Below are 24,825 nucleotides of genomic sequence, written 5' to 3' on the forward strand. Positions count from 1 at the left end.
ATCGACAGACAAATTCAACCAATAAAACCCGCTAGTTAATAAAATTAAGTGAACCCAATGCATATAATGTCTTTTTATGTCTTTTATATACTTAGTTTGGTTGATGTTTCATTGGAAGTTTCAAAAATTGTATAAAATATAATTGTCTTTATTTTTGTTTATGTACAATTATGTCGTAAAGTTAATAATAAATGAGACAATTCAATAATTATGCTTCCCCTCCGCTTCCATTATTGTCCCCCTTAACTCGGAGAATATTGATTGTATAAAAAAATTTTACCAAAGAAATTGTAGGAAATTGCATTTCCAACAATTTTCTTTCCCACTATTTATTTCGAAAAGTTGAAAATGGCAGAGATATTAAGCAACAACAGTTCTCATTTAAAATCAATATGGCGGCTAATGCAACCGCGGAATTCAGTCGAGATTTTAAATTTACACTACTATTGAGCTCTTCTAAAGGATAGAATTATAAAATTTGGGGCAACTCGCAAACAAAATTCAATTCAATAATTATGCTCCCCCCACCACTTTTTACTATTTTCCCATGTAACTCGGAAAATATCAACCGCATGAAAAAAATTGTTAAAAAGAAATTGTAGCAAATTATATTTTGAACAATTTTAATTGAAAATGGCATAGATATTGAACAAAAACATTTGCTATAAAATCAATCCGGTCTTACGCTCGCGCCATTAACGCATACGTACTACCTTAAATATTAATTTTAGCAAGAAAATGAAAGAAATCAAAATTATATATAATTTAATTCTCTTCATTTTTGTATAGGTACATATTTGTTGTAAAACTAACAATAAACGAGATAATTCAATAATACAATAATTATGCTCCAACTGTCACTATTTTCCCCTCATAACTCGGAAAATATCGACCGCACGAAAAAAATTATAATAAATTAAATTATAGAAAATCGCATTTCTAACAATTTTAGTTTTCACACTTTTTGTCAAAAAATTGAAAATGGCGGAGATATTGAGCAAAAACGGTTCTCGTTTAAAATCAAGATGGCGGCTAACGCAACGGTGGAATTCAGTCGAGATTTTAAATTTGGACTAATATTGACCCTCCCTAAAGACTAGAAAAATAAAATTTGGGGCAGCTCCTAATGCAAGGTTAGGCCTGTTATTCGTCTAACCCGACTGGACTAATTGGGAAAATACGAGTATTCGATGCTATACAGGGTGTTTCATTAATAATTGTCCATATAGTAACTGGAGAAACCTTAGCACAAAATACGAAGATTTAACCTAAAACACTTAAATAAAATGTGGTTCCTTACTAAGTTACAGGGTGTTTTATTAAAACTTTAAAAATTATTTTTGCTCAGCATTTTAAAACTATACGACGTATCCTTTTCCTACTTGGCAGAAAGTGCGACTACTGGAAACCCTACTAAATACTGATAAAAAAAGGTTTCTAGCTACTACCAGAGGCGTACGACAGGGGATGGTTAATGGTTAACCCTTCTCAAATTCTACGCCACTGGAGGAATTACTATTTTAGTGCCATTTTTAGATTTTCCAATACTTTCTACGTAAATAATATACTCTTCATTGGTAACGATAAAGTCATCAGTTTTCGAGATATTTGAAGTTAAATATGAAACGGTACAGTTATTTTGATAATTTATGATATGATTCATAATGATTAAAAATTAAAAAATTATTTGTACCCAGTACTTTAAAACTATTTGGCGTATCCTTATCATACTTAGCAGAAAGTGTAGGTACTGTATACCCTACTAAATTAAGATAAATAAACGTTTCTAGCAACTACCAGAGGCGTACGACAGGGGATAGTGGCTGGTTGACCCTTCCCAAATTCTACGCCACTGACAAAATTGCTATTTTAGTGTAATTTTTTGATTTTGCAATACTTTTTAAATAAATAATATACCCTTCATTCGTAACGATAAAATGATTAGTTTTTGAGATATTTGAAATTAAAAATGAAGCGACACAATACGTTAATCAAAATAACCGTGTCGTTTCATTTTTAACTTCAATGATCTCGAAAACTAATGACTTTATCGTTACAAATGAAGAGTATATTATTTTCATAGAAATTATTGGAGAATCCAAAAATTTAACTAAAATAGCAATTTCGCCAGTGGCGTAGAATTTGGAAAGGGTCAACCATTCACTTTCCCCCGTCGTACGCCTCTGGTAATAGCCAGAAACGTTTGTTTAACATAATTTAACAGCTTGTACCAGTGGCGGCTCGTACCACTTTAAGAAGGTAGTGCCACAACTCGGGCAGCCGCCAAAATTTTTAGTGACGGATTCACGATATTGTCAAAAAAAGGTATACTGACAACAAAAACTAAAAAAAATATGCGCGGATACTTTTATCTTATGTACATATCTTAAGTTTATTGATCTGAGGTGCCAAGCAATTGTCCAACATTGATCAAAACAGTTCCGTAAATTAATTAATAATAAAAACCTCTTAACCTACCACCAGCATTTACTGCTGATAGTGCTTGAAAATTGTTATTACGATTTAGTCTCTATTTACCAATTTATAAAAATAATACTATTTCATTATTCACACACATGCACAAATTTTTGTAATGTCACTTTTAAAGTTTACGATATATGAAGTTCATTCTTCTATTTTTTGGTTGCAAAGTTTTCAATGACTTTGTAATTAAAATTATCAATACAATTTACAAAATGCTTTTCTGCAGATAGCATACCTAAAGCACTAGGTTTCGATGTAAACATCGAAAAACAGCGTTCTGCTTCAGATGTTGATATAGGAATGGTAACTAAAATACTTAAAAGTTTAATAGTTTCTTCAAATGTGCTTTTTGAACCTTCCCTCTACAATAAAACCGATAGCGAAACAGCCCCAGAGGTAGTACTTAATTCGTCTCGCTAATACAGTACCTACTTCTAATTCAATTTTAAACCGAGTTTTGCTTAAAAATTAAAATTGTCTCCAGTCTCCATGGTTCATTAAGAAATGATTCGGAGAACTGATGCTTATAAGCAGAAAACTTCTCCGACATAAATAAATTAGAAGCAACTAAATGTCCGGAGAAGGTAGACCTTTGAAAGATCTGGTACTTTGAATAATATGAACCTTTAAGTCGTTGTCTAATTCGGCGCTAAAATTGACCAGCTCCTTAAATATGCCTCTATTTTCTGAATTTTCTTTTTCGTCGTGACCTCTTAAAGCTAACTCGAAAGCTCCACAACACCTTATAACATTTGTAGTTTTTTTTCTAGCGAAAAACCACCAAAAAAAATTTTAAAATACTAATCTTTATTGTCAATTAATAAATTAAACTTAAGAAATAATCAAAATATTATCAAAATACCCACGATCATGATGCACCAAAAGTTTAATTATAAATACCAAAACTTTTTAACAGAAAATATACATAATAAAAGCGACAAACCAGCACGTAAAGAAACTCAAAATAAATAGACCTGGCTTCATACCCTCGTGCCTGGCACAGAGATTCTAATGTTAAGGTATACTAATAGTCTAATATAGCTCTTTCTCTGTCACTTACATATAATGCTCGTAAAATCTTTCTCTCTTTACTCGTGCCAGTACTGACTTCGGCGCGAAGGAGATTCTCCTGTCGAAACTCTCCGCTGCCGGCAGGGATTGTATTGCGCCCATAGTTGCCATATTTTATATAATTTATGAAGATCAAAAGAAATACACACAAAAAAATTAATAGGAATTAAAAAGTTTTGATGATAAAAAATATGTTTATGGATAGTTAGCAAGGTAGTACCATGGCTCTATGGCACTACCTCACGGGCCGCCACTGGCTTGTACAGTATCTATACTTCCTGCCAAGTATGAAAAGGATACGTCGAATAGTTTTAAAATTCTGAGCAAAAATATTTTTTTAATTTTTAGATAAAACACCCTGTAAATTAGTAAGGAACCACATTTTATTTAAGTGTTTTAGGTTAAATCTTCGTATTTTGTGCTGAGGTTTCTCCAGTTACCATATGGACAATTATTAATGAAGCACCCTGTATAATATTGAGACCATAAGAAAGCAGATGTGCTCTTACTTCATGAAAACCTTGCGCAGATAACACAAATGGAAATTGCGAATATTGCCATATTTCTGTTGTATGTATTTTATTTATATGTTATCTCTACATTGAGAATGAATACATCACCTAGCTCCCTCTTAAGATATACCAGGTGAGCACTTACGACAGTCTTTTAATTTAAAAAAACGCAAAATCATCCTATTTTAATTAAAATAGCAATAACGAAAATATTAACATTATTAGAATCTATTTATCGTAATCTTTAAGCATTGTGTGCCCATAACTTTCCATTTATTTAAATTGTCAAATGGTTTTGTTCATTATCTCACCGCGATAAATATTTTTTAATAATATAAAATATGTGTGTCATGTAGTTATCTGCGCTATCTGTAATAATGATTAAATAGAAGAACAGTTTGATGCTGTTTCAAGGTAACGTATGTACCTATTGTACTGCGTTTTAATATTAATTATTGTGGGAGCTCATTATTGGATAAATTCCATTTATCAAAATAGGGAAGTGCATATAGATTTTCACTTCGGAAAAAATCAAACAAGATAGAACTTTCTGTAATTTCATTAAGAAATGCTTAATAAACAACATATCAAAAAGTTCTACTCGAGAAGTAAGTGCTTCATTTTTTATTAAACAAATGAACTACGAAGTTTGGTGTTTTTTTAAATAACTCCGAAAATATAAATTTTAGAACAAAACTGATTTGACCATTGAAAGATTCAAAAATTTTACAAAAAAAACCTTACATAAATAATTTTCTAAAATTAAATCTGTATCTTCTATAATTTTTTATTTATAAAGCTAAAGTCACCCTCCTCACAAACATTGGCGCACTGTAAACTAGCGTACGGCGAAATGCACGGTTGAGTTATTTTAATGTAATTCCTTACCTAATGGATCAAATGAAATTTTACAAATTGAGCCGAAAAGAAGAACAATTAAGCTATCTTATGGTTATAATAAAAAGAAATAAAATGTATGGGCATAAGTACGGTGGGGGCTGAAAGTGAGCCTTACATGAATTTTGTCTAAAAATGATTTAAAAATGTGTAACTAATACAGTTTTTCTTATAAACCCTCAATTTTGCACAACTTACCGTTCAAGCATCGTACAAAATGATGTTTCATTCAAAAAAAATCTCAAAAATTGAATTCAAATGATATGACGTCTTAAATAATGTAATTTTTGAAATCTTCGTAGTTTTATAGAATTACCACCACTTTAAAACGGTATTACTCAAGTTTGAACAGATCTATTACAGTTTTATAAGTACTTTTTAAAGCTTAGGATGTAATCTTTAATATGCACTAAATTATTTTACTTTAAAAATGAAATAGACTATTTCTTTTTGAGAAAATTAAGAAAGATAACAAAAATGTAATACAAAAACCGAAAATTACCAGCTAAAAAAATGTTAATATAAAGTTATCAAAACTTTTTTCTGTAAAACCTAAAATACATTTAATAATAAATTTCAACAATAATAAATGTTCAGCAAAAAAAATTTTTAGCTCACACAGTATGTCTGCGTAACTTGGAACCTATTGATAACTTTTTTATTATCAGTTTTACGAAAAAAATTTATTTTTTATAAAATACTCTGCATCGTATATTATCTAAAATTTAAAATTTAATAAATATAAAATTTCAAATATAAAATTTAATAAATTTTATACGAGGTATGTCAAAAAACATGAATCTCACTCAAGAGTAAAGTATCAAAAGTTGTTTGGAATTAAAAAAATTGTTTTAGTGTTTAATTACATCCTTCTAATTAAAATATTGTGAATAATAAAGGCACTTACTCTTAAGAAAAATTCATAGTTTTTACATACCTCGTATAAAATTAAAAAAGTTTAATATCTGATGGTTGTATCTTAGATTTTAGATCAGGGAGAACATTTTATGAAGAATAATTTTTGTTCGTAAAAGTGATAATAAAATAGTTATCAAAATTGTAATAAAATGATGATGAGTATCCGTAAGTTGAGAAAAAAATGAAAAAATTTTTTCGATTAAAATAATGAAATTGTATATTTAAACATAGCTTTTAATTTCAAACAACTTTTCATAATAGCAGTTTTTGATATTCTGAAATATAAAGGTACTTTACTTTTTAACGAAATTCATGTTTTTGACATAACTCGTATAAAATTGATAAAATTTGATATCTGATGGTTGAGTTTTAGATTTTTGACTATCTACAGCATTTTATAAATAATAACTTTTTTTCGTAAAATTGATAATAAAAAAGTTTTCCATGTGGTTCCTAGCTACGCAGACATATTTTATAAGAGCTTCTGTATAAGAATTTTCGAATTACAATGCCATATTCGGATTCATTATAATTAGGGAGCGGATTTATATGCAAGCAATTTTGATGAAACATGCGCATATATATATGCAGTAAAAAATTACGAAATATGCGTAAGATATGCACAATAATTTCAAAAAATGCGTTTTGTGAGAAACCACATATTTATCTAAAATAAAATGAATGTATCGATTTTCCACTATCTTCTTGATTTTTTTATGGTATTGTTGTAAAGAGGTACGTAATTTTTTCTCAATGTACTTTCATCGGGAACACTTTTCTTTGAATATATTTCCAAAAAACTTTTAAACATAGGATTTTCCAATTTTTTCAAAGGTATTTTTGCACAAATCATCACCTCGGATAAGTGCGAATTAAATTTATATTGCTCATTGAAAGAAGTCATCAGATGTCAAAAAGATGAAGAAACAATCTTAAACTCACCATTTTCCTACATCTTTTGCAGAGTACTTTTTCATTGGTTTAAGAAGCTGGGGATAGGTTCTGATCCGGGAATAAACCAAGCTAGAATTTTTCGGTATATTGCACTATTCACAAACAGAAGTAATTTTACACAAAAACTAAACATTCGCATTGAGAGACTAAAGATGAATCGTAAATCGATGTTTAGAGGTGTAAATACTCTCTTAACAATAGGGTATTTAACATCCTACAATCATTTTATGACGGCGTACTATACGCACTTTGTAGATAAAGTTCGGGTATTTTCTAAAAAAACCGAAAAAGTAGTTATTGAGCCGATTTTAGGTAGTCTTCGAAAAGATATGACAGGATGTGCGGGGGAATAATTTGTGACGAATTAAAAAATTTTAGAATTTTTTCGTTTGGACAAAAATGTTTTTAAAAGTCACATAATATGCACATTTCTTTAAAAATATGCAAAATTTGGTAAAGTTCTCAAATATGCGAAATATGCAAGCAATATGCATTTAGCATAAAATCCGCTCCCTAATTATAATCAAAAACAAAATAGAAACATGTTTGATCAGAGTAAAATGATGAATTCAACGATATTTTTAAAATTATTAATACAAAACTATTGTTATTGTTTAAACAATTAATGAACAATTAGCGGCCAAATTCGTGAGTAGAACTTTTTAGTTTAACATGTATATAAATTAACAAAAAAAGTTTTAGAAAAATATATGCTTGTTTGAATTTTTCCGAAACAATGCATATTTTCGTTCTAATTGCACTCCCCTAAAATAAATACTAGTACTTAAAGTTTATTCACATAAACTATGCAGGAGATGTAAACATTAGTTGACAGCCATGTCTTCATCAGCAACGAATGAGATGGCTATTTAGTTCAGCTTTTGAATATTTTTGGATAACAATTACTTGTATAATCGCGTAAATTATTCACTAATTTAATTAACAGGATTATTTTTTGACTATCTATGCATTCAGTGATTTACTTACTTACTTACTACGTGGCGTTACAACCCTTCGTGGGACACAGGCCCAAAGATCTTCCTTAGGATTTTTCTTTCCCAAACACGTAGTCTCGCTGTGTTTTTTTTTTGTTATCGTCCACGTGCGGCATTATACAGGGTGTCCCGAAAAGATTGGTCATAAATTATACCACAGATTCTGGGGTCAAAAATAGGTTGATTGAACCTCACTTACCTATATACAATAGTGCACACAAAAAAAGTTACAGCCCTTTGAAGTTACAAAATGAAAATCGATTTTTTTTTATATATCGAAAACTCTCAGAGATTTTTGATTGTAAGTGGGCATGTGGCATTTTTATGGCAGCAACATCTAAAAAAAAATTTAAGTAAAATTTGTGCACCCCACAAAAATTTTATGGGGGTTTTGTTCCCTTAAAACCCCCCAAACTTTTGTGTACGTTCCAACTAAATTATTATTGTGGCACCATTAGTTAAACACATTATTTTTAAAACTTTTTTGCTTCTTTGTACTTTTTCGATAAGTGGGTGTTTATCGAGATATTTTGAATATTTGTCGAATCCACCACATATTTGTATATGGTTAAGTACGATTTGTAGAGACCTGTTAATAATCTGAAAGTTTATTTATAATTTACATTTTTAGGTATATTTTGAAAACAAGCTACATCTCGATAAAAGGTGACTTATGAAAAAAAGACTAAGAGGCAAAAGTTTTAAAAACACTGTGTTTAACTAATGGTACCCCAATAATAGTTTAATTGGAACGTACACAAACATTTGGGGGGTTTAAAGGAACAAAACCCGCATAAAATTTTTACGTAAATATATTGAAAAAGAAGCCGCATTTCAATAAAAACTGGGTTATCGAAAAAATACCAAGAGGCAAAAAAGTTTTAAAAACGTTATATTTAACTAATGGTACCACAATAATGAATTACTTGGAACGTACACAAAAGTAATGGGGTGGACAAATTTCACTATAATTTTGTTTTAAGATGTTCCTGCCATAAGAATGATACATGTCCATTTTCAATAAAAAATCTCTAATAGTTTTCCATATATTGAAAAAAATCGATTTTCATTTTGTAAGTTCAAAGGGCTGTAACTTTTTTTATGAGCACATTTGTACTAAGGTAAGTTAGGTTCAATCGAACTATTTTTGACCCCAGAATGTGTGGTATAATTTATGACCAATCTTTTCGGGACACCCTGTATATACAGGGTGTTTCATTGGGAAACGGAAATACTTTAACGGTAAATAAAGGTCACCGAGCCGGTAATAGACATACTACATTTTTGGCCCTACCGACTTTTATAACCGAGTTACAGGGTGTTTTATCGATTTTGCCCATTTCTTTCCTAAGCCATAACTTTAGAACCACTCTGTATATTTTTTTCATATTTGTTACACATATGTCTCATTCAAAACCCAAACGACTGACATACTAAGCATAAGAAAAATCCAGGTTCGTATTAACAAAAAATTATAAAGTATTTGTGACCTTAAAAGAACACCCTGTATTTTCAAATTTTGAAAATCTGTTTGCATATTTGAAAAGAGCACAAAAAAGTAAGTATAATGGTTCGCTTAAATTTTTCGGCTAGACAATTTTATGACTTTAATTTTCAAATTATATTGAATTTTTTAAGAACTCTGACATTAAGGCCGATATTATTTACTTTTAGTTATAAATTATTAAAGTTAATGAATAAATACTCATTTTAAAAATAATCAATACTTATTTACCACATTGGAACGACCCAATTACTAATGACAAGAAAAATCCAGGTGCGGATTAACAAAAAAATATAAAGTAATTGTGCCCTTGAAACAACACCCTGTAGATTGAAATTTTGAAAATTTGTCTGCGTATTTTAAAAGAGCATAAAAACTGCGTTAAAAGGTACATGTCAAATTTTTGCGCAGATAATTTAATTACGGCAATTTTGAAATCATATTGATTTTCTGTCAAGGTCACAAGAAGCTGCCAGAAAAATGATGAATAATCCCAATGTAATTAGAAAATCGATTTGAAATCTTTTAAAACAAGCGAGGAAATGCATTTTTAATTTGAGCAACTGTTATAGTTCAAAAATATTTTTAATTTATGTTAAATTGTTGAATTTTATTTATTAGATAAGTATAGCTGTTTTCTTTAATTCTTTACTAAATCAAAAAAATATCCCAATTCTCGCAATTCTAATTGTTAATGATCTGCATACAGCTACAAATCCATAGAATCCATAAAAAATTTCAAGATACGGAGTGTTGATTCAAGGTCACAATTACTTTATATTTTTTTGTTAATCCGGATCAGGATTTTTCTTCTCATTAGTAATTGGGTAGTTCCAATGTGGTAAATAAGTATTGATAATTTTTAAAATGAGTATTTATTCATTAACTTTAATAAATATTTATAATTAAAAGTGAACAATGCCTGCTCTTTTATGTCAGAGTTCTTAAAAAATTCAATAAAATTTGAAAATTAAAGTCATAAAATTGTTTGGCCGAAAAATTGAAGCGAACCATTAAACTTACTTTTTTGTGCTCTTTTCAAATATGCAAACAGGGTGTTGTTTTAAGGTCACAATTACTTTATAATTTTTTGGTAATATGGACCTGGATTTTTCTTATGGTTAGTATGTCGGTCGTTTGGGTTTTGAATGAGACATATGTGTACCAAATACCAAAAAAATATACAGGGTGGTTTTAAAGTTATGGCTTAGGAAAGAAATGGGCAAAATCCATAAAACTCCCTGTAACTCGGTTATAGAAGTCGGTAGGGCAAAAAATGTAGTATATCTAGAACCGGCTCGGTGACCTCTATTCACCGTTAAAGTATTTCCGTTTCCCAATGAAACACCCTGTATATATAGACTGAAAAGAGAAAATCAGCCGTACATAGTTTGGTTTTGGAATGCATTGGGTACGATAGAGGACCTCTTTAGCATACAAGTGCTATTTCAACGATGTAGAGACGTAAATTGCAATATTTATGCATGCTTCATTGATTACCATAAAGCGTTCGCCCCATAGCTCTACTCAGCATGGTATATAAACTATTAGAAAAGCTTCTCCTCAACAGAATTAGTCACAGGATACTAGAAACTGTCCCCATTGAACAAGCTGGCTTCCGCCCTCATCGAAGCTGTACGGACCAAGTGCTGTCATTAACAACTTTTATAGAAGTTAGTTTTTAAAAGAAACAAAAGACAGCAACAGTATTTATAGATCTAACAGCAGCATATGATACTGTTTGGAGACAGGGATTAATATATAAACTGGCCCGCATTATCCCCTGCAGAAAGATAATTAACCTCATTGACAACATGCTGACCAACAGAGCCTTCCAGGTTATAATGGGAAAGGAGACGAGTAGACAGATGAAACTTAACAATGGTCTTCCACAGGGTTCTGTCCTTGCCCCTTTACTTTTTAGCCTCTATATTGCTGACATGCCTGAAACCGAATATCGGAAGTTTGGATATGCTGACGACTGGACCCTTGCAACAAGCCACCAATCTTTAGAAACTACAGAAATCACTCTCACGAATGACTTATCCATCCTCAGCGAATACCTTAAGAAATGGAGACTACAGCCAAGTACTACAAAAACTGAAGTATCAGCTTTTCATCTAAACAACAAGTTGGCAAACAGAGAATTACGAGTGTATTTTAATAACAAGCTGTTAAAACACAATAAATACCCGAAATACCTTGGGGTTACTCTGGACAGAACGCTCACATTCAGAGAACACCTAACGAAAACAGCAGCAAAATTGAAAACACGCAACAATATAATACAGAAACTCTGCGGCACTACATGGGGGTCCACAGCATCAACATTAAGATCCTCTGCTCTTGGCCTGATGTATCCGGTGGCAGAATACTATGCTCCAGTGTGGCTAAATAGCAGGCATACCCACCTGGTCGACCCCCAACTAAACCGTACTATGCGTATGATAACAGGCACAATTAAGCCCACCCCTACAATGTGGCTACCTACCCTTAGTAATATAGCACCACCCAACCTACGCCGCGAACATGCATTGGTTAAAGAATATAACAAAATAATGGACAGTCGCCAGCTTCTAGTCCACAACGACATCCCCGATATTCTTGGAAACCGTCTCCGATCCAGGTTACTCCCTCTATAATCTGCTCAAGCGCTGCAGCAATCCAACTTTGACTTAAATACCCGATGGAGAGAAGATTGGGAAAGTAGGACAGATCCGCATTACCATAGTCTACCGGACATCATAGGGAAACCTGGCGAATTTGAACGTCCCCGTAAGTAGATGATCTAAACGGGTGTCACTACAGATATAGGGAATTCTGTGTGTTAGAGAGAGAGGTATGTGATGTCACAGCTGATATAGGAAAGTATGTGTGTTAGAGAGAGAAACATGGTATCTCTGCTGCTATTGGTCCGATTTAAACGTACGACGGCTCGTTGGAATGGGCGGGAGATAACGAATACAAAAAAAAACATGGCGGCATAGTGTCAAAAGGGCGCTTTCCGATGTGACGACGTCCGATGGGGCGCGTTCCGATGTGACGGCGTTCTAGCGCTGATCGATCGGTGCGCGATACCAGATGTGCGATCGGTACCTTAATTTTTCGCGGAACGCGAAGCAGATGCGCGGTCGGTACCTTTTTCGCGGATCTCGTAGATACGAAGCGCGCGGTAATTTTGGAATTTAAATAAAACAACAACATAATGCAATTTTTTAAAAGAACTTAAAAGGAACACAGCGGCGCAGCGGTGCGCGATACCAGATGTGCGATCGGTACCTTAATTTTTCGCGGAACGCGAAGCAGATGCGCGGTCGGTACCTTAAGTTTTTCGCGGATCTCGTAGATACGAAGCGCGCGGCTGGTAATTTTGGAATTTAAATAAAATAAAAAAACATAATGCAATTTTTTATTAAAAGAACTAAAAAGGAACACAGCACGTCAACGCGTCACGTAAAAACGTCACATCAAAACGTCACGTAGGCTTGTGAAATGTCACGTGAAAACGTCACGTCAAAGCACGTCACGTAAAACGTCACGTCAAAGCACGTGAAAACGTCACGTCAAAGCACGTCACGTAAAACGTCACGTCAAAGCACGTCACGTAAAACGTCACGTCAAAGCACGTAAAAACGTCACGTCAAAACGTCACGTGGGCTCGTGAAATGTCGCGTAGGCCTTATTGTCACGGGGAGCTCGATCGCAAGACCTGATTGCCACAGCGCGACGTGAGGTAGTAACATCATGTCTTTGAATGAGTATAGACGTAAATTAGCAGAATTTAGAGAAAAACTGACACAGTTAAGAAGTCAGGTTTTATTTTATGAGGATAAAAATAAGGTTATAAAACAAATAGAGAACCTATCACTGGGAAGCAGCATAGACTGGACACCAAAGGAATTTAGTCAGCAGCTGCGACAAGAATATTCAAGTGCTGCGGACTACTTATTTAGGGAAACTCCAACAAGGCGAATTCATCCAATTACTATTAATGATGTTATCGACGCCGGCGCCAACAACGATGAACAAAGAAAACATGAAAAGTGAAATAGATAATGTTTTTGCAATGACTTGTGTAATATTAGCTTCAGTGTTTATTTTAATTATAAAGATTATATTTAAAATTGTTAAGAGAAAATTTGAATCATCATGTAATATAAGACTTGAACAATAAATAAGGCGTTTAAATAAAAAACCCATAACTCTAAAAAATATTTAGTTGAAAATAATGAAAATAAATGTTAGCAGATAATTTACATATCGCATAGGAAATAGCGGTTGAGGGTCTAATCGCATTACTATGCAATTTTCGTTATCATACCCACATTTTGTTATTGAGTTATATTTCTTATCATGTGCATAGAAAATGTTGGAATTTTTAAAACCAATGACAATGATAAAACTGAATATAATTTTGCACACGCACACTTTCTACAACACGTCATAAGGTGGGGCACGCAACCGTATAAATTTCAAAATCCACCTCAGGACGGTCTATTCCATAGTCTATTCCTTACTGTTAGTGTACTGTTGTGGTTCAACTAGTTTTGCAAGGTAAGTGTTCTCTTAATTATTTTTTGTTAAATATTTTTTATTTTTCTTGTTTGATTTTGAATAAAACTTAATGTTTTCTGCTCTGCTATTTATAAAATCTCTTCATTCCAGCTGAGATTTATTATTTCGACATTAAATAATTATCTAATTGTCGACATTTTGAATGACATTTATTTTTTATTTTCTCGTAATTATTCGTTGTTAAAATCTTTTCGGTTTTTCAAGTTTTTGGTTAGCTATTTATATATTATTTTAGCACCTGATTGTCTACAAGACCTCATGTCAGCATGACAATTATTTTTTATTTTCTCGTAATTATTCTTTGTTAAATCTGTTCGGTTTTTTCAAGTTTTTGGTCAGCTATTTATAAAATTCCTTCATTTCAGATGAGATTTATTATTTTAGCACCTGATTGTCTACAAAAAAGACATGCTAGCATGACAATTATTTTTTTATTTTCTCGTAATTATTCGTTGTTAAATCTGTTCGGTTTTTTGGTTAGCTATTTATAAAATTCCTTTATTCCAGATGAGATTTATTATTTTAGCACCTGATTGTCTACTCATGCCAGCATGGCAATTATTCTTTTTTATTTTCTCGTAATTATTCTTTGTTAAATCTGTTCTGTTTTTCTTTGATTTTTTTAATTAATGTTTTCTACTCTGCTATTTATCCCTTTATTCCAGATGATAGTTATTATTTCGACATCTGATTGTCTACAAACAAAAAAGACTTAATGTTAGCATGCTGAATGTCAATTATTCGTCATTCTTCGTAATTATTCTTTGTTAAATCTTTTCGTGTTTTGATTTTGAATACAACTCAATGTTTTTTGCTTGGTTATTTATATCACTCCTTCATTTCAGATGGATTTATCAAAAATTAATGCCTCATCTGTCGTAGCGAGGAAACCCGTGAAGAAACTCAAAGAATTACCGATCGACATTCCAGTACCCATTACGGGAGCCAAAATTGTGAAGACAAAGTTTGGGCAAGCTGTTCTGTTAGATTTGGGGGAAGAGGTGGTGTTTCTACCGCCTAGAGTCACAGATACCTACAGCCCCGTCATTGAGGAGTTTTCGAGCGGGAAGTATTCGATAGTTTATCACGGCCTGGTGGACTGCGGCCAACAGTACCAGCCCATGACATCATTTAAAATTATCTAAGCGAAAATACTGAAAGAGAGAGGTAAGCAATATGGATATTGTTAAACAATGTAAAAATTTACTGTTATTCATCAAAAGAATCAGAAAGATAGTTTTTGATAAATTCACAGCTAAAGACAAAGAAATTTGGGTGAAACGCTTAACGAAACAAATCAAAACTTGTAATAAAGTAATAAAAAAACGCACTTTGCCTATAGGTACAATTAGAAAACTGCAAACGCATGTAGGACATTTTAAACATTTTAAACAGATTATTTTCAATAGACATGTCGGTATGGGGCTAGACAACAAACTAAAACATAGAGTTAAATGGGAAAATGTAGTTTCCGCGTTTAAAAGTCGAATTAAAACTGGAGTTATAGTTAATTTATGGCATAAGGACTTAGCACATTTCCTAAATGATTGTTATATTATTTTTAAAAATAAAATCAGAAAAATTTTAAAAGCAGATAAAGTTGTTAAAGTTAATGTTTGTTTTTGTGGAGAATTTATTAAAAAATCGGGGGAGGAGGAAATTGTAAATTTTAAATATTTTAATACAAAAAATGCTGTACTAGACGTATCTACCGATACAGAGCGGTGGTTTTTTGAGAATGTTAAAGATAAAATAAATCTTAAATTATCCGAGTTTCAGGAAAGGGACTCCGGTTTTGCATTAAATAGAATTGTATCTTTAGAAGTAAATATTAATCGATATGAAATTGGAAATGGTTCCTCGTATATTAAACTTCCTGAGAGTATTCAAAAAAAGCGTGCTTGTATTAATGTAAAAAATTCTGATCAAGCATGTTTTTATTGGGCAATAGTTAGTGCCCTCTATCCAGCTAAAGCACATAAAGAACTCCCATCCTCATACCCATGGTACAGTACAGTACTAAAAACAGAAGACCTAGAGGCACCAATGCCGTTACATCAAATTTCAAAATTTGAAAAATTAAATAATATATCAGTCAATGTATTTGCTTTAGAATTAATAGAAAATAATGAAAAGTCATTTTTCACAGTATATCCAGCTAGATTAACTAAAACAGTCGTTGCCAAACATGTAAATCTTCTTTTAATTCAGAATCACTATTTTCCTAAATTAAACGATTATGAAGCACCTCCAGTGGATAATGATAATTCAGAAATTAAGTACCACTACTGCCACATTACGGATATGTCTAAATTAGTTGCTGGTCAATTAAATAAAAGAAAGGCCAAATTATTTCTTTGCAATAGATGCTTAAATTATTTTTCAACTGAAGGGAAATTGTCGGAACATGAAAAAATGTGTGCAGATATGAATAATTGTAAAATGTCTTTTCCTAAATATGATGCTGTTAGTTTTAAAAATTATACTTATAAACAAACAACGCCATTTGTCATATATGCAGATTTTGAGTGCATGTTAGAAAAAGTTACAGACCTCCAAACATCCTGTTGTACTAAAAAATATCAAAAACATATTCCGTATAGTGCTGGATACTATGTAAAATGTAGCTATGATGAAAAGTTGTCTTTTTTTAAGAGTTATAGAGGCATTGACTGCATGGAGTGGTTTGCTAATGAATTACCAAATTTAGCTCAAAGTATTCATTCGAAAATTAAGAAAATTATACCAATGCAGGAAAACCCGAGTACCAGTAAAGCCACAAGGTGTCACATATGCGAAAAATGTTTTTCTCCTACAGATATCATTGTTAAAGACCACGACCATTTTACGGGGGAGTTCAGAAATTTCGCCCACCAAGCCTGTAATTTAAATTTCAAAAAATTGTTTGTCGTCCCAGTTATTTTTCACAATATGAGTGGCTACGACAGTCATTTTATAATTTCAGAGTTAAGCAAAAAAGGAGATATTAGTCTACTTCCAGTCAATAAAGAAAAATACATTTCATTTACACTTAACGATGCTGTTACTAATATAAAATTTCGATTTATTGATTCATTAAGATTTTTAGGAGCCTCTTTAGATGAATTGGTCTCAACATTAAATAAAAATGACTTTAAAATTTGCAAGCGAGAATTTAGCAGGTTAAGTGACGATGAATTTAAATTAATAACTAAAAAAGGGGTATTTTGCTATGATTTTATTGATTCTTGGGAAAAATTAAACATTACCGATTTACCTCCAATAGAGGCATTTTATAATAAGCTAAACGATACGAATCTTACAGATGAGAAGTATGCTCATGCTAAAATAGTTTGGGATACCTTTAACATTGAAAATTTAGGTCAATATTCAGATTTGTACTTAAAAACCGATATTGTGCTTTTAGCAGATGTTTTTGAAACTTTCCCGCAAAAAATGTTTTATAACTTATGGGTTAGATCCAGCCTGGTACTACACAATGCCCGGTTATTCTTGGGATTGTATGTTGAAATACGTGGGGTGTAACCTCGAGTTATTGCGTGACGTTGACATGATACTATTTATGGAGAAAGCAATTCGTGGAGGAATTTCAGTATGTAGCGGTAGAATGTCGGAGGCCAATAATAAGTACATGTCTAATTATGACCCCGCACAGCCCTCAAAATACTTAATGTATTTTGATGTCAATAATTTATATGGGTGGGCTATGGGAGAACCCTTACCCTACGGAGGGTTCGAATGGATGGATGTCAAAGACATTGATGTTATGTCTGTACCTGATGACTCTCCCGTAGGGTACATGTTACAAGTTGACTTGGACTATCCTCGCCAATTACATGATCTGCACTCAGATTTTCCATTCGCTGCCGAACACCGCAAAGCTTTGGGTTCAAATCATACTAAACTAATGACAACACTTTATAATAAAAAAGAATATATCGTTCATTATAGAAATTTAAAACAAATGCTGGCTAATGGGTTAGTTTTAAAAAAGATTCATAAAATTTTGAAATTTAAGCAGTCTGCGTGGCTGCGACCCTACATAGAATTAAATACTCGACTTAGAGCTGCAGCTACGAACGATTTTGGAAGAAATTTATACAAATTGGCCAATAATAGTGTATTTGGAAAGACTATGGAGAATATAAGGAAACATAGAATAGTAAAACTAGTCAGATCATGGAATGGGCGATATGGTGCTAAAAATTTAATTTCTAGTGCCAGGTTTCATAGCAGAAAGATATTTAATGAAAATTTAGTAGCTATAGAACTGATTAAATCAGATCTAGTTTTTAATAAACCCTTATACATTGGCATGACTGTTTTAGATATATCAAAATTATGTATGTACCAATTTCATTACGACTATATGCTTCCAAAATTGGGCGCAGATAAATGTAATTTAATGTATATGGATACCGATAGCTTTATTTATGAACTGTACTGTCATGATGCATATGAGGAAGTAATAAAACAAGATCTATCAAAATTTGATACATCCGATTACGCTGTAGATAATATCTATAATATTCCTCGCGTAAATAAAAAAGTTTTAGGAGTAATGAAAGATGAAAATAAAGGAGAAATTATGACAAAATTTGTGGGATTACGATCAAAAATGTATACTTTTAAAGTTCAATCTGGTCGAATCACTAAAAAAGCAAAAGGGACTAAATATAATATAGTAAAAAATGTTATAAAATTCGATGATTATGTAAACTGTTTAAATGATTTTAAGGAACAAACTGCTACTCAACACTCCATTCGGTCATATAGCCATAACGTCTATAGTATAGAACAAACAAAAATTGCGCTAAGTCCTTATGACGATAAAAGATATTTAATTCCAAATAGTTTTAGAACCCTACCATTGGGACATTACAGTATTTTAGAATAGATTTTTTTTGTAGATGAATGTTCCATCATTGACCGACCTGTCTATCAAAAAAATCTGTGAAACAACAGTATCAGCATCATATTTCATCGAGCAGTCCCCCTTGCCGTGGACATTAACAAAAATAATATTAAAAAAATTTCCTTTATATAAATGGGAAACGATGATAAGCAGTGCTAAAAATGATCCTATTCCTTCATATAAAGGAATAGAATTTATTGCTTGCTCTAAACACATACCGTCACATTTAAGAAATGTCGTATTAGGAAAGTCAGATTGGGGGAGTATATTTGAAGATGAACACTCCAGTTATTGTGTATGGGCTAATGGATATTATCTTAAGCAGCATCGCCTAAACGTATGTAAATCATGTTTTTTTGCATTCAAAAATGCTCATGAGACCTTAAATAAATTTTTACTGGTGCGTTACGACCATACTCACGAAGTTTATGATGCTGATGATATCGTTGAATGCGTATATCAGCAACCATATTATTGGTGCAATAGTTGCTTTACTCAAGTTTTATTCGATTTAAAAGATTACGAGTCTTGCGTTAATGCATTACATGAAATGCCTAGAAATAACAGGTTTGATGATTCTGAACCAGAAGTCTGAAGTAGGCAGTAATATTGATTCTTTTTTAAGGAACAAACTGCTACTCAACACTCCATTCGGTCATATAGCCATAACGTCTATAGTATAGAACAAACAAAAATTGCGCTAAGTCCTTATGACGATAAAAGATATTTAATTCCAAATAGTTTTAGAACCCTACCATTGGGACATTACAGTATTTTAGAATAGATTTTTATTGCAGAAGAACGTTGAAATGTCTCACAGATGTGTTACACCAGACCTATGGACTCCCGCTAATCTGCAACAAATAGCAGCCAATAAAATTTATTGGGATGTAGTTGATGCTAATACAAAGACATTTACGCTTCCAAGTGGAGAGCAACATCCTCTCCCTCAAGATGTGATTGGTATTGAACGATGGTACAGCAAGCAAGGATGTACCGCGAATTTTAAGATTCCCAAGCAAATACGATTCAGTTTAAACGTAAATTGTATAAGAGAATTAAAACTACAAATTGTGAAGAACTGTGAAAAAGTGATGTCATGCGGGTGTCGAAGATGCGGGGCTCCCTATGGATTCCCCCCAATTTACAAAAAATAGCGAATACAATCCTAAGTAAATTGTCTAAGAGAATTAAAACTACAAATTGCAATATTTAAAAATTGATTTTTGAGACGAATTATGTTCATAAGCTACTATCTCTCTTTTGTACTAAACGCATAACAATATCCACTTGCTATCTCTCTCTTTCTTGTATATATATTGTAAAATAGTGTGTAATATATATATTATGGTAAAATAAAAACTCTAAATTGGTATTTTTTTTTTTTATTTATTCAAATCATTAATTACCCTAATTTTATAAAAATAAATGAACTCCCTAAGAGCATTGTTTGTCATATCATCTGACATTATAGAACAAAAAGCATACAATATTTGCAAGGGGTTTAAACTATCTGCAGCATTTTTACAAAAATCTAAAACATTATAATAATATTCACAAAAGTTCAAATTTTCTAACAACTGCATACGAGGCGATAGCACACTAGTGTTAAGTTCAACAATTTGCTTCACTTCTTCTTCATCCATATAGTACTCCACACCATGCTTCTTAACAATAATGAATTTACAATCATCGTAAACTATCGGGGTAACAGTGCAGTATTCTTCGCATGGAAAAGTTGGGTGCATGAGGTCATCAGTTGATTGGAAAAAATCAATTAGTTGTTGTGTAATGATTGAAATAAAGGAATACCATTCGTATGCGCTGAGTGATATTCTGGTTGGTTTATATTGCTGAGATAAAATCACTGCAGGCGAAAATGATCTTGCAGGGCTTATACCACATTGTACTTCATAGCCCGATAACGTGTATTTTGTTGCAAGCAGGTAGAAAACTTCTGATTTGGCGGCAGCCTCATAATTTTCCAAAGCTCTATCTAATTCTTGATTATAGTCTTCGTTGCTAGGCATATCGATGCTAAATTCACAACCACCTGAGGAATACCCACTATCTTGAGAGCCACCTGAAGAATACCCACTATCTTGAGAGCTCATGTTCACTTGTACTGACATTGATACTGAAGCATGAGTTCTTTTATATTCCCCTACTCCTTGTGGTAAAAACAACCTCTTTGCAAAAAATGTATTGCTACGCGGCGGATTAAAAGATAGATCCTCCTAAACTACGTCATTAACGTTAATCCAGCTGTTATGTTTGCTGTCCATACCGAGCCATTTCACATACATCTTATTGCCTTTTCGTCTAAGTACTTTTTCAACCAAGTAAATGTCAGGGTTTAATGTTTTCTGTAATTCTTCTTCGTAAAACCCCCCGCTAATCGGTATACCTTGCATGTCTTCAAGCAAATACGTTATAGGATTTGTTATCTTAACTTTTACAATTTTAAATAATTCCGTCGTCCAATTGGGCGTGTAGGCCTTTTCAAATAAATGTTTTGTCTTTGAGACACGCACAATGTCACCAATTTTATATTTTCTTGGACCAGCAATTTTTAAATGACTATAACTCTTGTTTAAAATAGCTTTTTCGTTGGATTTGTTGACCTGAGATGGTGTGTATCCCGTTTTACTGTGCCTTGTATTGTTGTATTCCTCGGTAATTACAGGTAGAGCTTCTAACCATTTGTATGATCCATGTAAACTGAAATACTTGTACAACTTTGCTTTTAACGTTCTAATGACTCTTTCACAAATGGCGGCTTTTTTAATCGTGTAGGTGCTGTAATGATTAATTTCGTGTTTTTTCATTAAATTTTGAAATTTTCTGTTATAAAATTCTGTTCCCTGATCGGATTGGAGGTTCTTCGGAAGTCGTCGAGTATGGGCGAGAATATCCGAAAATGCTTGAGTAATTTCCTCGCCAGTCTTGGTCTTTAGAGGGCGTGTCCAAACATATTTTGAAAAACAATCAATTACGACTAGTATTAGTTTAAAATTTTTATTTTGGTGTGCGTAAGGACGCATTTCGGCCAAATCCATTTGCCACAAGTCATCGATTCCTTTGATTATTGTTCGTCGACGAGGATAGATTTTTCGTGCTGGTTTATGCAATTCGTTCACCACCTGTTCCTTTTCTGTAGACATTTTCTTATTAACGACCAGCATCTACATCTACAACATGTGTGCGCAATAGATCAATATTACGTACTATATCCTGTAATGTTTGCTCCACTTGTTTTAACCTCTGTTCCATCTTCATATCGTGCATCGTATGGTTTGCAAGTGTTTCTGCAGCTTCTTTTATGCTTTTATCCGCATCCTTTTTTAGTGTATTCACATCATCTTTGATTATTTTTTCAATTTTTGCTCGAGAAGTGGAACTGTGGTTTTATGAAGCTCTTCTCTTACTTGATTTAGTTCGATCGCTAAATGTGGAACTGTGGTTTTATGAATTTCTTTTTGTACTTCGTTTAGTCCGACGGCTAAATCCTGTATATCATTAGTTTTTTGTTGCAACAACTTATTTATATTGTTCTCCGTATCCTTTTTTAGTGTATTCATAGCATCTGCGATTATTTTTTGTAGCTTTTGCTCGAGCAGTGGAACTTCTTTTCTTACTTCGTTTAGTCCGATTGTTAAATCTTTTATATTAATGGATTTTTGATCTAATATCGCATCATGGGCTTTAATTATTGGAAAGTATACGCTACGCATCTCATTTATTAGATTATCAACGTATTTTTTCGTTGCAGCATCACTATATTCTGATGGGTCCTTAACATTACAAATTTTCACATTTTCGGCATTAATGTTTCCGGCAGGAGTATGTGGAAATGTAACTCGTACTGCCTTTTGGGTGATACTGTTACGAGAGTGATGACCGAATTTGTCGACACTCATAATGGAAATGATGCCATCATTCTCAGTTACTCTATTATATTGGCTTCTTTTAGTTCATTGATGATAGCCACGATTTCGTTGTCGTGAGATGTGTTGCCGGCGTCTTTCGAAGCCACCAAGAGTTTAAGACGATCAACTAACTCATTGACGTCATCCCAATAAATATACTCTAAGGGTGCAGCGTTGTATGTTAAACGAGAGTCATCCAACCCCGTTCCTTTGACCGTAGATGAAGATGCTGACCGAGCTGTTTTCGTTCTGTGGTCGAGTTCTTTTTGTGATCGAGTTGCATGCTTTTTCATTGTTGCATCAGATGGTTTGAATAGAGGTTTAATAATAGAATGATATTTTTCTCCGCTGGAACCTTTAAGGCGTCCTAAGGTATCCAGATGAATCTCTGTGTTAATCAGCAGTGTTTTATACTTTTGTAAATCCTCATCATTATACTGTTCTGGGTTTGGGTTGGCATAAAATAAAAGGTGATATAGGCCTGGCGTACCACTTAACCTACGTTCTTCAAAATCCCGTTCTCGAATTATTACTATGTCTCCATTGTCTTTGTCAAAGTTTATTCGACGTTTTCCCAATATCCAGCCACTAATACTATCGTAAAATGGACCATAGTTTTTATCGATTTTATCGTCTTTTATCAAATATTCTTTTATGTACTTGTGACTTATTGGAGGATAGTGGTCGATATATTCGTCTGTGGCGTCCATCGGAATCTCGTTAGAACCGGAGATTGGCTCTTGAATGTTTTCATCAGATGCCTCGGGTGCATCAAGAAATACATCCTCATCCTCCTCCTTTTTCACCTCTTCTTTTTTAACATGTCCAAACTTGTTAGTGATAGTATGATGTAACGTTTTTGATGATTGAGCAATATCCTTGAGAGGCTTCGAGATTGGTTTAAAAAGTTTATTTAGTGACTCATCTTGATCTGTTCTACCTAACTTCAATGCCAAATATTTTTTGCGAATTGATCTAGCCAATTCGGTAACTTTCTTCTTGCGAAGGGCAATGGCGACCGTATCATCTGGCATTTTGCTGGCGACTAAACAAACACCTTACAATTTTATATATTTATCAAATCCTTTGCGATATCGTCCATTGTTGAGAGCAAAATCTTTCATAATTACCACAGTACCATACCTATCTCTCCAACATTCTGAACACATTTTTTTAAATTCATCAAATGACATGTCTGGCGATACGTGTTCATCAAATATATGTTTCAAATTTATCTCGTCTTGCTTGAACAGCACAATCATGTTACAATTGTCTCTTATTAGCTGCTTAGGTATTTTTGAATATGTTTGGCATAAGTAAGCCGCATCGATATCTTTATGTCTGCACATGGAATAATACTCACGAATCTTGTGTTGGCCATCACATGCGACATCGTCAAATAAAAACACAGAGTTTGGTTGAGCTTTGTTGGGATCAATAATTTCTTCATTGTCTTTAAATGGAAAATACCCTACACCTTTGACTTGCGCTAATGCATCTCGCAATAGTTGGTATTTCGGTTGAAAGAGGGATTTTGAATAAACATAGACATTTTTAAACTTGACGCCATTTGGACTAAATAAAAGTGATAGCATGGCGTTAGTTTTTCCACATCCACTTGGACCACAAATAATGGCTCTGAATGAGTTTGGTAATAATTTTCCATGTTTACTGTTGGTTGCTTTCTGTACAATATCTAGATTATCAATTGGTAACGTCTGCTCTTGTTGAATGACTCTCATCGTGTGTTAAACATAGTAAAAATATGAACAATATATTACCAATGTCACCAAATGCATGACCATCAGTCCAATGTTGGTGTTCAAAGGGGAAGGTCTTTTGAACTCTCTAATTAATAAACTTCCAGTTGAGCTTCATATTCCTGGTTATCAGTATTGTGGACCTGGAACAAAACTAAAAAAAACGTCTTGCACGCGGAGATCCGGGAATTAATCCTTTAGACGCAGCTTGTAAACAACACGATATCGCTTATTCGCATCATACATCTCTCGAAGAACGTCACAAGGCCGATAAAGAATTGGAAGATAGGGCTTGGGAGCGATTCAAGTCT

The 24,825-nt window shown here is 32.9% G+C and overlaps 3 protein-coding genes across 3 annotated transcripts in view; 2 read left to right on the forward strand and 1 right to left on the reverse strand.

The window, feature by feature from the left end:
• Positions 1-24,825, reverse strand: part of LOC114348105 (uncharacterized) — a 300,717-nt gene that overhangs the window by 192,247 nt on the left and 83,645 nt on the right. The gene's annotated exons all lie outside the window — the stretch shown is intronic.
• LOC114325692 (uncharacterized) overlaps positions 1-24,825 on the forward strand; it is a 357,661-nt gene that overhangs the window by 120,674 nt on the left and 212,162 nt on the right. The gene's annotated exons all lie outside the window — the stretch shown is intronic.
• Positions 14,938-20,198, forward strand: LOC126887689 (uncharacterized). The gene is made up of 2 exons (XM_050655339.1): positions 14,938-15,077; positions 18,821-20,198. The coding sequence occupies exon 2, from the start codon at positions 18,821-18,823 to the stop codon at positions 19,418-19,420; it is 600 nt and encodes a 199-aa protein (XP_050511296.1). The 5' UTR covers positions 14,938-15,077; the 3' UTR covers positions 19,421-20,198.

Source organism: Diabrotica virgifera, chromosome 7, assembly GCF_917563875.1.
Source record: "Diabrotica virgifera virgifera chromosome 7, PGI_DIABVI_V3a".
Taxonomy (NCBI): domain Eukaryota; kingdom Metazoa; phylum Arthropoda; class Insecta; order Coleoptera; family Chrysomelidae; genus Diabrotica; species Diabrotica virgifera.